The sequence below is a fragment of the Lipophrys pholis genome (assembly GCF_963383615.2).
Source record: "Lipophrys pholis genome assembly, chromosome: 10".
Classification (NCBI taxonomy): Eukaryota; Metazoa; Chordata; class Actinopteri; order Blenniiformes; family Blenniidae; genus Lipophrys; species Lipophrys pholis.
The window spans coordinates 3888346-3905862 of record NC_137640.1 but is presented as its reverse complement, the minus strand read 5'-3'; the positions used below and the strand labels follow the sequence as shown (position 1 = coordinate 3905862).

The 17517-nt window shown below is 41.1% G+C and overlaps 1 protein-coding gene across 2 annotated transcripts in view; it reads left to right on the top strand.

The window, feature by feature from the left end:
* Positions 1 to 17517, top strand: part of slc1a7b (solute carrier family 1 member 7b) — a 54396-nt gene that overhangs the window by 17654 nt on the left and 19225 nt on the right. For both annotated transcript variants that reach the window (XM_080474173.1, XM_080474172.1), the window contains one exon: positions 13162 to 13241. In XM_080474173.1, coding sequence (XP_080330299.1) covers positions 13162 to 13241 — 80 coding nt within the window. The remainder of the gene's footprint in view (positions 1 to 13161; positions 13242 to 17517) is intronic.

The following is a 17517-nucleotide window of genomic DNA, read 5'->3' as shown; positions in this document are numbered from 1 at the left end:
TTCCCTGCTGGCGGGATGCGAGTGCTGATCCTGCTCTTACACAGCAAACTAAGCTCTCTCTGCTTAATGCTCAACAGAAAAGCTCTTTAGCTGTCATTATGTATCCACCCCCCACCCCCACCCCCACGAAGCCCCTCAATCCACTCTCCTACCACCCTTACCCCCATCGGCTTTATGAGATGCATAATTTCTCTCATTACCGGTTAAATGTTGCACAAGTGCGGCTCACAGGTGTCTCCTTCGCAGGTGCAACCTGCAAGCATTTATTATGATTGTTAAGATAATGTGAAATTATGCGAAAAATGCTTTTATTCATGTTGCAGCATGATTGGACTTGAATGGGTGAAGTCTAAAGCTTAATAGAGTACAAAACCCATTCTGAGTGAATGGGGAAGAGGAAAAAAAAAAAATCATGAATAAAGCGGCAAGGTTCGGAGGTGAAGGCCTTTTCTTTTCATGACAGAATAACAAAGAGAGAATAAAACAGGATTGAATTAAAGGAAGTGCGTGGTGATGAGACCCACAGGTCCTGAAATTGAAATAGATTGGAAATGGTTCAGGTTCACCTAAGAAAGCAGAAACTATAACTCTTAATAAATAGTAAGGAGAGACTGTCCTAAATAGTAAAACACAAACAAACAGAAAAACAGGTAACCTAGTTGGACACTTGAGCAATTGACCTTGGCGGAGCCCAAGCATTTCTGATAAGCTGTGTTTTCCTCCCGTTTCCACGGAAACCGAGTGGGAGTGTTTTCAAAAAGTTCCACGGAGGTTTTGCGTTTTTGCTTGAAAACGCTGCAGTGTAAACGGGGAATAAGAGGTTAAAGTCGGTGTTACATGTGACAGAAGGCGGTTTGTTGGGCCAGAACAAACAGTAGTTTTCTCACAGGCCACATTGGAGCAGTCTATGAAGGTGTAACAGTCCATGTTGAGAGGATTGGGGAATGAGGGAGGAGGAGAGGGAGGACATGGTGTCACAGCAGAGGAGGTGGAGGATGGGCAGAGGCGGAGACAAAATAGATGCATAGTAGACGTATAAAATCCCGAGAATCTCATCAGTCACACAGCTCAATGAGGACCGTGATCGACGCCGTGTCTGTTCAATAAACCATCTTCTAAATGAAATTCTAGTTCACCTTGGTGGTTACACATGTTTCAACAAAGAGACTTAACAACTTAACGCCAGAAATTCTTTTTTTTTTATAAGCGCGGGAGGATGAGATGAACTTTAACCACAATGCCGCCTCGTCCAAGTGTCACTCCCACAGGCTTTGTTTCACACCAGCTGATTTCTTTGTTGAATTCCTAATGTTTTTCCACACTACTCTTCCCTTTCATTTGAAATCTACGCCCCATGGTTGCGTCTTAAAACTTTAATGCATCCCCATAAAATTTTCAATAGATTGAAAACTGTCAATCAAATGCGCAGCAGCAGCAGCAGCAGCAGCAGCAGCAGCAGCAGCGTTTCACCTGCGTGTGTTCACCTGTTTATATGACAACGGAGTCGTAGCGTTTCTCAAAAAGTTCCACTGTCTGTGGCTGCGAGCGCCATTGTCGAAAACAGGCACCCAAAAATCAACAAAAGTTTTGCGTTTTTCACTTGAAAACGTGGTGGTGAAGACGGAGCCTTGACCCGCACAGGCTAAAAGACACAAAAACTCCAGAGGAACATGGTGGATATTTTCTGCATCTGAAACACTTCTAAGTGCACAACCACTCTGACACTTTGCAGACGCAGAGATGAAATAAGCATTACGAAGACGAGGAAACTTTATATTTGCGAGTGTTTTTGACCGCATGAACTAGTACTTTCCCTGCTGTCTTCTGTCTACTCAAATGCGACGACTTTCAAACAGGCTGTTGTGAGTTCTTTGTGTTATTGAAAGAAATAGTCAGTGTGCTTCGACTGTTTTTCCATTGTTGCTGAAAATTCAGAACACCCTCGGTCTGCAGTGAAGGTGAAAAGAAACGCATCGACGCGAGAAAAAGAATTAGCCGACTGACCAAATTATAAATCTATTTAAACAGTGGGAAAATAATCAAATCTGCAGAGGCTTTTATGTGGCACATCGAGCTATTCTGTACGCAAACCAACACCGGGGACAATTACACTCTAAAGTGCAGGATTATGGGATACTCCCTCCTGTTTGTATAAACCAGCAATGACTCGGGAAGAAAGAAGCTTTCCCGAACACCTGACATGCTGCCAAGTTCATTCTGACAGAGTGGAGATGTGCGATCTGACCGGGGGTGGGGGGGTGGGGGGGGTTGACAGGGAACAGCTGTCCACCGCTCCGGGCGGCGACCAACATTAAGCCAGTCGGCCGCTGAGACAAACTCACACAAACACCCAGCCAGATCTGCTAACCTCAGCCAGAATGTCGCCCAAAACAAGCTGTGACATGACACCGTCGCCCTCGACTCAACCGGCGTTTGACTCGCCCGCTGCCTGATATCTGCTACCTTTTAATACCTCCTGCTGCTCGACATCATCACTTGCCAGAAAAATGTCTTTCTTGCAAACCAAATAAAAAAACCACCTTGCACATCACAAACTATTGAGTCCTGCACCAGATGGCTAACCCTAACGGCTCGGTTAGCAGAGCGGCCGTCTCCCAATCGGAAGGTCGCCCGTTTGAATCCCTTCTCCGCAAGCCAAAGTGACACTGAACCCCAAACTGCTCCCATTGGAGTGACAGCACCTTGCGTGGCTGCAGCCTCCATTGGTGTGTGAATGTGTGTGTGGGTGTGACGAACTATGTAAAGTGTTTTGGGGGCTGCTCATGCAGATGTATCTACGTGAAATCTATTTACCGTTCAGACTCCAGTTTTCACGACAGATGCTTCGAAGCCACTTTCATCCCTGCCTTTGAGTTGTCGTGATTCAAGTAAAACTCCCACCTCATTTACACGACCGGGTGAAAACGTGACCTTTTTGTGCATTTCTGCTTTGGAAAAGTTTGGCGTTTGCACGGCAATGTTTTCGAAAACGATGATACGAATTCTTCCTCAAATCTTATGAGAGAAAACACCGTTGACCTTTTATAATATATGTAGGTTCTGTGATGTAAAGATAAAGAAAATAAACACTTGTGACGGTGAAAGGATAGTCTTGCAAGAAAACATCTATTCTGGTCCTGCTTCTTAGTGGAGTTATTTTAAACATCTTAACTCGTTGTCCTCTTCATCGCAGTTGTCCAACAATGTCCAGTGTCTTCAGGACGTTCATTGTGGAAACAGGAAGCTCTTTCAGATTTGGCCCTCGTTTACAAGACTTTTCAAGTTAAAAGACATTGTTTTTATGTTCAAAAAAGTTTTCATGGTAACTTTTTGAAAACGATATCTGTTTACACGGAAACTGGAAAATGAAACTCAGCCGAACAAGTTGGATTGTTATTACAGTGACTGTCAAAATAAAACTACCAAGTCCCAGGCGAGTATGGCCTGGAGGTCCTGACACTCTGGAGGAAAACGTTGTTCTTATTGTCCATTTACTGAGTATGTGTAGAAGAACGAGTTACTACGGCCGAGGTGCAGTCGCGGCGTTTCTACGCAGTAACTGAGCTCGAGGAAAAGTTCTACTTCCAACCATTTTTCTAAAAAGCGCCACTTTGTGAGCCGTGATGAAACTTTAAAACACAGTTGGGAACAGTTCCTGTGTTTCACTACCATAAGTTATCAATTCAAATCCTGGAAACATTTATTACTCATATTGATATTCTTCATGTTCTGGGACTGTAGTTCGAAGATCTGCCTCCTGCCCATAGGGCGCCCTGCGACGACTCCTGGAGACCCCAACATAACTGATTGCTCCATTTTAAAGAACTATGAGGACGAGTCCAGTCCAGGAGTGTCAAAAGGACCACGACTGGCTGCCAGAGGGTCTCGACTCACTGGTGGAATAGCAAACGTCTGCGATAAAAATGAATTACTATAATTGTTTGGATTGGCAGTGTTACACATGCACAGAGGAAAAGCCACTGGGGGACAATAACAATGATTTATTCTTCACCCTTCTGAGGCGTGTATCACTGTCAGACGTAGTATTGCAGTTTGTGGAGATGACTGTCAAGTGAAAAGCCCCTTTGAATGTATTTCAAGCATGAAAAACGTCTCACTCCAAGAGCCACAAGCAGAAAGCTGAAGCAGAAAAACTGCGGCTCTAATAAAGATTAATGATTCTCCACGTTTTTAGAAATGTTGTTCATTGGCAATTAGGAATACAAATCAAGGCTTCGTCACGATATATTGCTTTTAAATGCACTTACTCTCATATCAGCAGAATAATTAACTGGACGATAATTGAACACAGGCGACAAAGCAAACTGTCTAAAAAAATAGTGCAACAGAGTGTAAGAGTGGAAACACGTCTTGAGCTGTCATGTTGTGAGTATCTGGGTTTTATTTTAAGTTACTTGTTGGATCACAGTAACTTAACTGACTGACTGACGCCTGCTGCTTTTATTTGTCTTGTGTCTCTTTCTGCTGCTCGGCCTGTCGTTCTCTATGACGACAGTTAATATTGAGACAGGAATAAAAGCATCAAGCAGAGGCAAGTTTGATATTTGTGGGAAAAAAACTAAAACAGGAGAGAAACGAACGTGAAACGAGAGAAACTGATCTATATCAAGTTTGGAGCCCAAATTCTTTTTTTTCTCATCACTGGTCTATTCTTCTGATTATCATTAACATCCTGAAGCTGAGATTCACTTTGTCACTGCGTCATTCAACAGCTTGTGGAACCAAACAGATCACATATCTATTGATCAGAAGATGTCTGTGTATTCCATCCATATTCCTGTTTCTTACCCGTGAAGTCAGATATGTTTTGGCACACGACTTTTTTTCTTCTTCTGGTTTCATCTTGTGTTTCTGAATTGCACATTGAACTGTGTTCACAGTAAAATGGTTTTTCGTGTTTTCTTTGTCAAATTGGTGCATTCTTACGTAATGATAAGAAATATTATTTGAAGTTTTCTTGTTTTTGCAGATTAATTATAGAATTTATGTTAAGTATTTGTGTTACTTAAGAAAGTCAACCTCGGAGAATTTAATATATATTTTTTTTAAACCTGGAAAATCTCTCCGCGAGTACTTTTTATACTTTCTGCAACTCAAAAATCTCCTCCTCACAGGGCAACTATTGATTTAGATTTTTGAACATAAGACTAGCCAAAACACACGTTTTCTCATGCTGCATTTCCATGAAGATTATGATGGATGCCCCGATAATACTTTTTTAAAGCGTGAGTAAGAATACTAGTCTTTAGCTACTGCCCGATACCGAATACCTATAGAAGTACTTATTAAAGCCTAATTCATACTCCACACGTAAACAACACGCTTGTCTTCACTTTGCTTCTCAGTTTTCACCTTGCGCCCTGCGTTACTCAGCTTTCTGTCATAAAAAGGTGTAAACTTCAAAGTCTGTGCCATTAATATTGAGGAACATAATTTGAGGGAATTACTCCATAATTTCATGTGCATTAGCACATCTTTAATTATATGTGTATTAGCACATCTTCACTCCTGGAACACTCTGCCTCTCTAAAAGCTCACAGACATGTTGACAAGTCCTCCAAACAGCTTCTTCTCTTTCTCTTACTACCATTTACTTTTCGGTGCTTTCATTTACCCCAACTTCTTTTGAATCAGTACCTTATCACGATATTCTCGCAGGACTCTTTAGGAAAAAACAATACCATCGTGTACTCCATATATTGTACAACAAAGTGTTTAATGTCTATTCCATTTGGAGGGTAAACATTAGAAAACTACAGAAACAACCAGAAACCTTGGCTGGCAGAGGGCTTAGAGGTTAAATCCTGAAATTAAAGCAGTATTTTCTACGTCATACATACTGTTTACAGATGTGCATTTGCTGAATTATTAATTGAGTTAGTTTTTCATTAGACTTCATTGTGTTTGGAGCTGTTGGTTGGTTTTTACCTCAACACCCTCACTGTGTGTGCCTGCAACATACGTACCAGGGAGTGTGTGTGTGTGTGTGTGTGTGTGTGTGTGTGTGTGTGTGTGTGTGTGTGTGTGTGTGTGTGTGTGTGTGTGTGCTGGGTCGACCTGTTGCTTCGGATGTTTATTTGTGACGGCAGCCTTCAGGTTTTGATTCATTCTTTCTGGGTTTTTTTTACATCTGTTTGTGTGTATTTTTCAATTATCAAGAGCAACCATAGCAGAAGTGAAGTGCGCCTCTTACACACACACACACACACACACACACACACACACACACACACACACACACACACACACACACACACACACACACACACACACACACACACACACTGTGTCTCTGGATGTCATCGGTACACCATCCAGGTACTCATGATGCGTACTCACATCACATTGGAGTACTTGACAGGTTAAGCGTACTCCAAAGAGCAGACTGTGCTAATGGTTAACACTCAGGTTGTAATTCCCTCATTGATCCGTCTGCTTGTCACAGAGATCAGGAGTCCGTTCACGTGAACATGCAGTGGCTCATCTATTCATCCATTTATCTATCTTCATATTATCTCAGTTCACACATCCGTACAATTTTTGTTTAGATTTAAACCGGCTTTACCCAAGTGTTCCATAGGCTCATGCCATCTACAATTTTAGAGGTTACCAACTAACCCAGCAATGCCATACAATACACTCAATATAATCCTCAAGGGGAACTTCCTTTCAGGTGGGCGTATGTACAGAAAGAATCTGAAATACTGCATTCAATCGATACGCATACACAGCTCCTGCAAAACAAATTAAACGTCTCAAAGAGCACAAAGAAAAACCTCTGCAGCAACGGTATGAAATGCATTTAATGTAAAGAGACAGAAACTAACCGCAAACTGTCGTTAAAGTGTAAGAAAAAACCATCGCAGTGATGATGCGAAATGCATCTACTTTCATACCCCGTTTCCATGGCAACGTTTCAAGTGAAAATGTGTATTTTTTTTGTTTGTTTCAGAAAAGTTTTGCATATCTGAGACACCGTTTTCAAAACTTTGTCCGTTTACACGGAAACAGCAGAAATACTGAAAACAATGTAGTTTTCATGTTGGGCCACTAGCGGGTGCTGTTGCTTGTTATTGTAATGGAACCACACACATGTGCACAGAGAACAATACGATGTAAACATCAACAATGGGAGAACCCAGACAATCTAGTGGACAGACGACCGAGTTGGATTGTTATTAAGATATAAGATAAGATAAGATGTCCCTTTATTTATCTCGCATGCGGAGAAATTTGCAGTGGTACAGCAGGATAGTACAGAGAAAGAAGCACACATAGCAGGAACTAAAAAAAAGCAGATAAAAATACAATATAATAGAAAAATATGCACACGGTGCCTATAAGTGTGGACATGTACAGAATATGGGGGTGGATGTATTTTACATAGTAAATACGTTCTTATAGATTATTATAGTTATAGCACCACTTATTGCCCAGCTTATTACGGCGACTGTCAAAATCAAACTACCAAGTCCCAGGAGAAGATGGACTGGGAGTCATGACACTCTGGAGGAAACTGAGCATCTACTGAGCATGTGCAGAACAACTAGTTCCTGAGGCTGTGGTGTGAATGCTCAGCAGCATGTACACGGTGACGGAGCATTTCAAAAAGTTGCGTTTCCCCCCGTTCACACGACAAAAGCTTTTCAAAAGGTGGTGTTTTCAGTGGCTCTGAGCACCGTTGTCGTGCAAAAGGACGGACAAAATGCAACTAAAGTGTTGAGTTTCCGCTTGAAAACCTTGTGTAAACAAAGGTCTTAAAGTTAATGTGCTTGTTCACATTCACATGAAAAACGACAGACTCCACAGTCTACAGCCCTGGGGAAGACGTGACGTCAGCTTGTTGCCAGAAGAACCATATTGGTCCTAGAAACAGATGTGAAAAACTGGGATTGTGTATCGCTGCAGACTGACCATATGTCCGTTGAGTTGCACTGTTAAGCGTGTGTGCCAGAATATTCACAACAGCCGTCAAAATCCATATTTCTATGAAGGCAATGTCAAACTAAATCTGGTGTGTCCTTTTCCAAATATAACTCTTGCACAAATGACAGAAGTTATAACCAGGGCCGTCTAATATTCATAGCGACAGTAAATATTGAATTCACACTCATGTCAAACATTAAAACCCATTAAACACATAATGGAATATGACCAAATGAGAAAATGAGGATGGATATTTACCAAGAGTCTCTTCGTGGAGCTCTGGCTGCTTCCTCCATACAGAGCTATGTGTGGATGGGGAGTTTTGTTTACTTGTTTTATTGCCTCCTTTCGCCCCCTCAAGTGCACTGATATGATTAGAAAGAAAATCTGATTTGTGCTATTCGGAAGTCAAAGAGAGAAAGAAAGGGAGAAAGAGAGAAAGAAATAGGCCTTATCAGCTGTATTCAACCAGGAGCCCCGTGAAGCAACGGTGCACTAAAAGCTTCCTGTTGGTTGGTTTCTGCACTTTTTAGTTGCATTTATGACATTCCGCGTGTTACATATGGTGTTATCTATACAAGCTGAGAGTCGACGAAGACCCACATTGTTTTGACTAAGGAGTCAAGACAATGTTTGAATATTCCCTCTTAAAAAATTCTAATTAAAAAAAAACCTTCTACTGTGAGGAGTAAGTAGACACGTCCAGGTTTTCCTCCTCACATTATGTGTTGGTTCTGTTTGGTAAAGACTTCTTTTGTTTGTTTCAGTCAAATTCACTGTTTAGCGACTCAGTTTGGATCAGCAACTCCTTGAGGAGAGGTCTCAGTCTGCTTGTTTGTTTGTTCATAAAGGTATCGGAGCGATGCACTTTGAGTTTCAACAAGCGTTTATGCCGGTAAAGTCCAAATCTGGTCCCGAGAAGCACTTTCCTGCATTGTTTTGAATGCCTCCCTGCAGAATCACGCTTCATTTAACACATGTGTCCGTCGCAAACTCTGCCACAACTTAACAACAACTTAATGGGGTCCGGTGTTTGGGCAGGTAAACATATAAACCATGTAGGAGCGCTTGCTTTAGAGGAGCAGGTTTAGACATGTGGCGTATGAGGAGGAACCAGGAAGAGGATGCAGGTGGAAGTTGGTGAGGTGGGCTGGGAAGCCGGCGGGTCTCAGGCCTCAGTCATGTTGGATTCATCATTACAAAGACATGAGACAATATTGTGAGCCTGCGTTAGACGTTACCTCCAATCCCTCATGTTTCACTTCCTTGGAGTTTTATGTTTGGTGCCGTAACTTCAAGAGGGATTACTCTAGTTTATCTGATCATTCAGATTCATTTGTTTGAGCTCAAACAGAGGATGGCCACCAAGATTCATTCGCAAAGACAAACGATTGATTTTGCCTTTACACAGTTCGAGGTGAATATTCACTTCTTGTCCATTCGATTGTGATTCTAGGAGGGTTTCATTTAGGGCTGTGCAAAAATTTCAACTTTGTCCGAAAAAAGCAAGAATGTTATGATTGGCACTCATGTAAGCACAATGTCCAGTGACTGATTCATGTCCTGCATCAACAGCAGCCACTTTCACTTTGCAGACCAGGTCAACAGGGGCTGAGACGCTTCATCGATATTCAAAGGAAGTACAACTCCTTGTTCCTCAAGGATCACGTCTTTGAGTCACCTACAAGTGCAGAAGAACCATTTACTACGACTGTGGTACGAACACAGAGTTGGAAATAAATTTCTGAAAGTTCCACTTTGGGAGCCGTTTGCAGAAAGTTTCAAAACGCCGTGAGAGTTTTGCATTTTGACTTGAAAATGTTGCCGTGTAAACGGGGCCTAAAGGGTTTCGTCAATGCATCCTTTCTGTTTTCGAATAAAATGTCCCTCGCAAAACAAGAAAAGGAAAATGTATTTCAAGGTTCTTTTACCTTGAAATAAGACGGAAAAAAAGAAAAATGTTGTTGGCAAGTAAAAAGTCAATCACAGGACTATGGTACCAACAAACCCCTACCGACGGTGGAGCAGTGCACTGTGGAGGAGAGTCATCTAACAGAGGGACTCCACCCAAATTGAGACTGCAAAAGCCAGAATTATATAATATATTGGAAGAATTGACAAATTACAGAAGACAGGAAGAGAAAGACACTGCCATCACTTCTACCAGACTCAGCTTTTACAAGAAAAAGTATGAAATGCCAATTCTATTAAAATTCAACTCAAAACCAGATCATTTCTAGATTGCTTGACTTAACAAGACATTTAGTATGCATTTTCTTAAAAAAAGCAAAGTCTCTCTATCGTGCTGAAATATTACTTGTTAGGTAAATTAACCTGAAATCGAGTGGGATCAGAAATTTTACTAAAACCAAGACTAATAAACTTGGTCAGATTGCAGTGTGTTAAATGTTAAATAAAAAAGAGGAAATCCTTAGAAAATATATATTTTATCAATCAGCAAGATTTAACTGCTAATATCTCCAAAAGTGAAATGTTTTGGGTGTTATCGACTATTAGAAGCGTCGAACAAATAGTTAGATAATAATTATTTTAGATATAAATAGTTATATAAACAGTTTTCTATTGCCTTAACCATATGAACAGCACCAAAGCATGCAAAATATATCAATATTGTAGGATTTTGACTTTTCTCAAAGCCACATTATCTGAAAGAGATACCTGATAAATGGGATGGCTTTATAAAATGGCCTGTACTTGCATGTGATTTTTATGGAGCGTAAAAACAAATCCTTGGTAATAGAATGCCCTACGAGTGTATTTATCATGGAACGCTGGCTTGTGTGTTTATCTCTTTGCATTAATGCTTCTGCGTTTCCCCGGATAAAACCGTGTTTGACGAACTGGAGGTTACTGCCTCAGACAAAGGCGGCAGGAATGTGGATTACCGACAATGGATATGAAGAGTTCAAACAGTCCGAGAGAGAAAGAGAAAGAGGAGAGATGTTTGACGATGACGCCTGTAAGGAAATCAACATAACTTCAGGGCAATTTCGATCGTCAGATCGCAGCATATGGTTTCCCGGTCTCGCTCACAGGGAGGAACACACGGAACGTTTTCACTTTCGAAAAAAAACAGTGTCATTTACAACAACAAAAAAAGGCTGCTGTATCGGCAGGAGAACAGGTCAAGACGTGGGCGACCATCTGCCTCGACGGGAAAGCGAGGGAAATGGAAGCACATGTACGGGGGAGAAAGGACAGTCAGTTTTAATGACATGCTATCACGCCATTTGAGCGCCCTGCAGACTTAAAAGCTCCCTTGACGCATAGATTTTGTTTCATGGCTTATTCATTCTACCCCGCTGTTCGATATGGATGTCAGAAAGGTGGTACATCAGTGTCTTTTCACCCCTGTGCGCAGATGATGAAACAAAGGTGAGGCCATTTCGTTCTCCGTCCACCTGCTTTGCTGCTTTTGCCAAGCCGAGGGCCACGCCGGTCAATCTCTGCTGATTGTAGGCGGAGACAGGGACACCTCACCGGGTGCAGGCCAGCAGTTCATCACAGCCAGATACAATGGAGAGCCGCTTGTTTTTAGCCTGTAGGATGATTCCATGGTGCCGTATACAGGGAGAACATTCAAACTCCAGATGAGAAAAAAACAAAGAAACTAAACCTAATCTCAGGGTGACTGTACGCACGAGGAATTGGCCAAAGCAGCAGTACAAAGACCCTGAACTAAGGAGTAAATCTACTAGTGTGGTTTAAAAAAAAGAGTCCATACTTGATTTTAATACGTATTTTTGGATAATCCAGGATAGTTTGTGTGGTGGGAAAGCATTTAGTTAGTCTAGTGGCTCGACTGGGGGTCCAGCAGCTGCACCTTTGCAGAAATATGGAAAATAGCAATTTACTCAAGAGGAATAATATTATATGATTAGTTAGGTAGTTTATGACTAATTCTTAGTTGCGGTTGCTTGTCACTGTATATTGTCGTCATCCACCTCTCAACCTGGCAATTAAGGAAATATTGTTGTCCACAGTCGTACAAAGACAAAGACATCTATCGGCAGCGTTGGCAAATGTATTCCCAGATCAATATGCTGATCAGAAACATTTCCTATGTGCTCGAATTCTGTCAACACACCGCTACACACTGCTCCTTTAGGGTCCAGCTCAAAGTGGCCAACAATGATGCTCTGAGGCTGCTGGTTCGAGTCCCAAGGTGGCATCGTGCCGGTCAATCGTTCGTGTCCTCTCGTGAGGCACGACTAAGACAGCTGGTGTTCAGCTTTACTGGACGAGACCGAGAACCACATCGTGGAACCCGAGTGCCACAGATTTACCTCCAAACTGAGACGGCATTAGTGCAATAGCCCGTAAACATTTCAACATGCACAATTTGTAGAAAAGTTGCATTCATTTTAAGAATTTTCTATTCAAAAGGTTTGAAAATGAACAGTTTAGTATGTTGTATCTTTCATTTTTCCTCTTTCTCTATGTACTTGTATTTTCTTGTTTTATATGGAGCTGTGTCTGCAATAAAGATTATTTATACAGTGACAACAAAGGTTTTGAATCCTGAATCCAAATTGAAAGAAAATCCAGAGACCTAACTGATAAAAGGAACTTTATTACCCTTGGAAAGGGACACAAAGAACTATGAGATTTTCAGATTCAGAATTTTATTTTCTGTTACCTTTTGGTTCTGTGGGAGGCTTTTTCAATGGTTCATTCACATCTTCTGAAAAGAACGTGCTACAAAGCAAATAAAGCCGATGCACTTTGAGACGGGATGTTCTTGACTTACACAGAGAAAGCAGAAGAACACAATCCTGGAGGCTTTTCTTATTATATCTGTCCCCAGCGAGGAGAATATAGTCTTGAGCAGTTCCACAGTAAAACCACTGTCTAAATGTCAAAACTAGAATATGTGTAGGTCATCCTACTTTTGAAAAGGAGGAGAAAGCTCAAATTATTTAAAAAAAAAAGAATTAAGGCCATTAGTTGAACAACAAAAAGATGAAGGCGAAAAGTGTAATTTCCAGTCATGAAACGATGTTATTTGAAATCTGTGAAGTCTTTGATGATTCATCCATGAACATCAGAGCTTTTGCTTCACTTCATTAACTTTTCTGAAATGACTTTTAGTTACTTTCTTTTTTTTTTTTTTTCAAAAGCTGTCCTCTGTGCTCCACGTCAATTTAAAATAAACCATAATTTCTTCTTCTTCTTCTTCTTCTTCTTCGTCAGGAGGTGAAGTATTTCCAGTTTCCCGGAGAGCTGCTGATGAGGATGCTCAAGATGTTGATTCTCCCACTCGTGGTGTCCAGGTACCAGAAACCTTGTTCCAACTCTCACAGTTATTTTTTTGTTTTAATTTTCTAATCTTGTGTTGAACTCTAAATTATTTGTCATAACAAATAGGGAGAGGGTGTATTCTGTTCAAATTCAACTCAATATATTTTTCTGGTAATCTTGCTGCCCCAAGTACAGCGACAGCTTAAATAAAATAAAATCTAAAGCATAAATCTGTAAAGGAGTCACACAATGACACTCCGTTTCCACGACAATGTTTCAAGCTATAATGCGTCCTTTTTTGCATTTTCTTGTCAGAAAGGTTTCGCGTTTAGACGGCAATGTTTGAAAGCAATGTACATAAACACAGAAATGGCAGAAACACTGAAAACTATGTCGTTTTCATGTCGGGCCACTAGTGGGCGCTGCTGTTGTAATTGTCCATCTACTTGCACCTGTGCAGAAGAAATACTCTACACAGAGAGGAAGAGTATTTACATGACGGCAGAGTCGGCGGGCTTTTGAAAAGTTCCAGCTTGGAATCCGTTTTCAAAAAAGCTGCACTTTTCAAGCGTCAGCTGTGGGATTCCAACCTGTGAACCTCTTTGTCAACCTTCTTGGCAAAAATCTTTTATGATAAGAAAACCTGTTCATTGTCCCATGAAATGTGAATGAAACGATAATTCGCTTGTTCCGGCTGTTTGGTGCAGGTCAGTGGACTGGATGACTGAAGTCTGAAGTAACAAAAAGACATTAGAATTTTTAAAAAAGTGTTTGTTTGACAAACCGTAGCCTCAGTCGTTAAAAACCAAAAACAAAATGTCTTTACTTTTTGTGTACAATTTAGAGAACAATAATAATCAGCAGCATTTCCATGTGAGTAAAAGTGAGTGATGAAGTGTCAAGTGTGAATCTATGTTAACTGGTAACGACGAGTCTGTCTGTCATTTATATGCAGATATTAGTGAGGCTGATTTGTTGGCAGTTTATTATTCTCCTTTGAATGCTCCAAAATGGTAAAAAAAAAAAAAGAAGAAAAAGAACAGACTTTCCAACCTCATAATTTCATAGTTAATGTGTTTTGCTGCACAAACGAACCCTAACACACAAAAATAAACTCAGTTTGCCGAGTTTGTTCCTGAATCTTTATTTTTCAAATTGAATGAAACTACAAAAATACAACTTTGCGTATCATTTTGTGGGATTCACCTGCTCTTATTTTCCTTCTCTGGATTCAAAGGAAGCACTCACTTTGTTTCCGAAAGCTCTTTGGAGCTTGCGTCACTGCCTCGTCGATTGGGAAACTTACATCATATTAAAGAGACTTTGAGGAAAGTTTCACCAGCTGATCGAGGATTCCAAGCACAGGAGAATTTCCAAAGAGCATGAAAGTGAGGAAAGGCTTCATTGGGGGAAGATGTTCCTGTCATTTTGCAGATGAAAGAAGTCATCATGAAAGCATGCTCACAATATCACAGACTGACTGGGGTGCCAGCGGAGGCGGGGACAGTTCTGTGTTTTTCCTCCTTCCAGTCAGTCCGGCCTCTGATGATGTGAGACGACCTCGGATAAGTTCTGGTCAGAGATAGTTCCTCGGGGGGAAAGGGTGTGAAGATAAGGCCAAGGTGGGGGGCAGAGCCTTTGTTGCGTCTTTATCCTAGGAGAGAATGTAAACAACCTCTGGTTGTCATGGGAGTCCAATGAAGATTAGAGATGTTCTGAGGTCAGGGTGTCTTGTTTTGTAGCACCCTGGGTACAGTCTCTGGTCTCCAGCGAGTTTAAATCCAAATCTGTGGCCATTTCTTTGTTTTAGCGTCCCCTCAGGGCGCCCAGCTTCTCCAAGTTGGAATCCATTTCATGCAAACGTCCAGAAGTGGCATCCTGCCTGCTTCTGAGTTCGTTTATCGTATGAGTCTGAGTGTTCAAAGCCCTGTTCAGTCCTTCAGTGATCACTGACATCCTTCCCAATGCAGCTGCCAGCATTTTGTCAACTTTGCGATAGGTTAGGTAGCTGCTCGCTCCAATCAGCAGTAGGACGGCAGAAAGGACAGAAGAAGACTAAAGTCAAGACAAATATGTCTTGATTGTAGCTCCATGTCCATCTGAGCGCCAACTTGTTTCCAGGATTTCCTGGTCTTTATCTTCTGGTCAGTTCCCTCAACGTATCCTGATTTATTTTATGAACAGACTCACTTTCCCTTTATCCTCATATTTTCTTTCTTCCTTAAACATCTGGCCGATTGAACCAGCTTCAAAATACATGCAGGTCAACCCTCAAACTGACTGAATTCCGTTCTGCCGTGCATTCTACTGTCTTTCTGTTCCTAATATTCCTTCCAGATCCTTTTCCCCATCATGTTTCTTATGCTGGGACCGTATCCTCTGTAGTTCTTAAGTTATTTAAATCAACAGGTCTCATTTCGTCGCTGCTCATTTGCTGTTTTGCACTGAGTGATGCATCCTCAGGCTTCTTACAATTATTTCCACTCTCTGGTACAAAGTATGTTCTTCTTCCCGTCTTTTCACATCTCTTTAACCGTTTTTCTTATTTGCAGTCATTTCTTCTCCTTTTCTCGAACCGAGCTCAAACGGATATTCTTTGCACAGTTGTTCCCTTCTGTTTTAAAATGAAAACGTCTTTTTAATGAGCATGCATGCGTGCGTGTGTGTGTGTGTGTGTTTACTCAGTTCGTTTATGAGTCAGAAGCAGCACAGTCGTGTCTCTTTTCCTTCTCACTGTGTCCATATAACAATCCGCAGCTTTAGCAGGTGAGAAGAAAAGCACAAATTATCTCTTTAGTCTGACACATCTTGGCGGATAGACACACCAGGAAGCAAGTGTACATTTTATCCTCAAAGTTGATGCATTTAGGAGATAAAAGCAAAAGTGAATGATTTTGACGGCTGGATCAGAGCATCTCCTCGTACAGTTCGTGTGTGTTGTTTCCTCCCTGCAGTGGTTTGACGAACGGCAATACGTGTATAGTCGTAGCTAATAGGGACGCACAGATACCACTTTTTAAAAAAGTTGAGTGCAAGTATGTATACTAACCCAAGTAATGATACCGGTACACATTAAATACCACTGAGACTAATTGAAACTCCATGAGCAAACGATACACAAAGGCTGTGAGGAGCTTACGAACCTCCAACAGCCTCCAGGATACTACTGCGACTACAGTACGCATACAGGCTCCCTCAAACGTTGGGAAGCCGGCGTTGAGCCAAAAGGTGATCCCCTGCCAGAAACGGATTACCGTCCACTGCCTGTCTGTCGCTTGAGACGTCCCGTTTTTTTAAGGGTTACTGAATTTATTTCAAATTTTGTTGCACTACATTTTGGGGGTTATGTCACAATATCCATATTAAAGTGTGTTTAAGTTTGACTCTGTCACTCCAGAAAAATCCCTTAAAACCTCTGCCAGAACTAAACTTAATCAGGTTGTCTATTAGTATTTTACTGCATTTACACGCTGCTTACATGGCAACGTGTTCAAGTGAAGAGTGAAAAGTTTCGCTGCGTTTTGTGGGTTCGTTGGCCAATAGGAAGCAAGCCTTTAGGCCTGTCCACGTGAGAATACCTTTTTTAATGTAAACGCACCAATGTTGGCCGATCGTCCACACGGCGCAGCCAGGGCCTAATACAGCAATAGTAATCTGTTACCTGACAATGTGTTTTTCTAAGGCTACTTACATTCAGCAACTATAGAGAGTCGGCATAAAGTAAATATATGTGATGTATATACTGTTCTACAATAATGAAATGCAAACAATATTCCAGAAGTACGTCTTGATGAAATCGTACCATGCTGACACAAACTGTGCTTGTTGATACTTAAACTTAGTTTAAATCCTAGGAAAGTATTTTCCAGGAAACGGGATAAAAGGATCACCATTTATATTTGCAGCTTTTAGTGAATCAGACACACAATTATTCTTGCAACGTGTTTTCTTTACACTGAAATGACTTCAATTTTGTTTTTCGTCATCAAAACATTTTAGTGTGATGAACAATTAAAACATAGCTTCCAGTTTGTTTTGTTCTTTGCCATACTTTGTTGTGTTTTCCAGTTCATAATAGAGAGAACAATGTTAAAAGCCAGAGCAAGCTGTCATTTATCTTAATCAAGGGAATTTATTAATGTTATATTTACTTGTTTCTGTTGCTTTGAATTAGGAGACATAAAGCTTTTATATATATATATATATAGGATCACCTACTATTTAACAATGACTGAAAAAAACCTTCAATAGAATTCGATTAAAAAGGCTGTGGCACAGTGAACTCGAAGAGCGATCACTAAATGTACT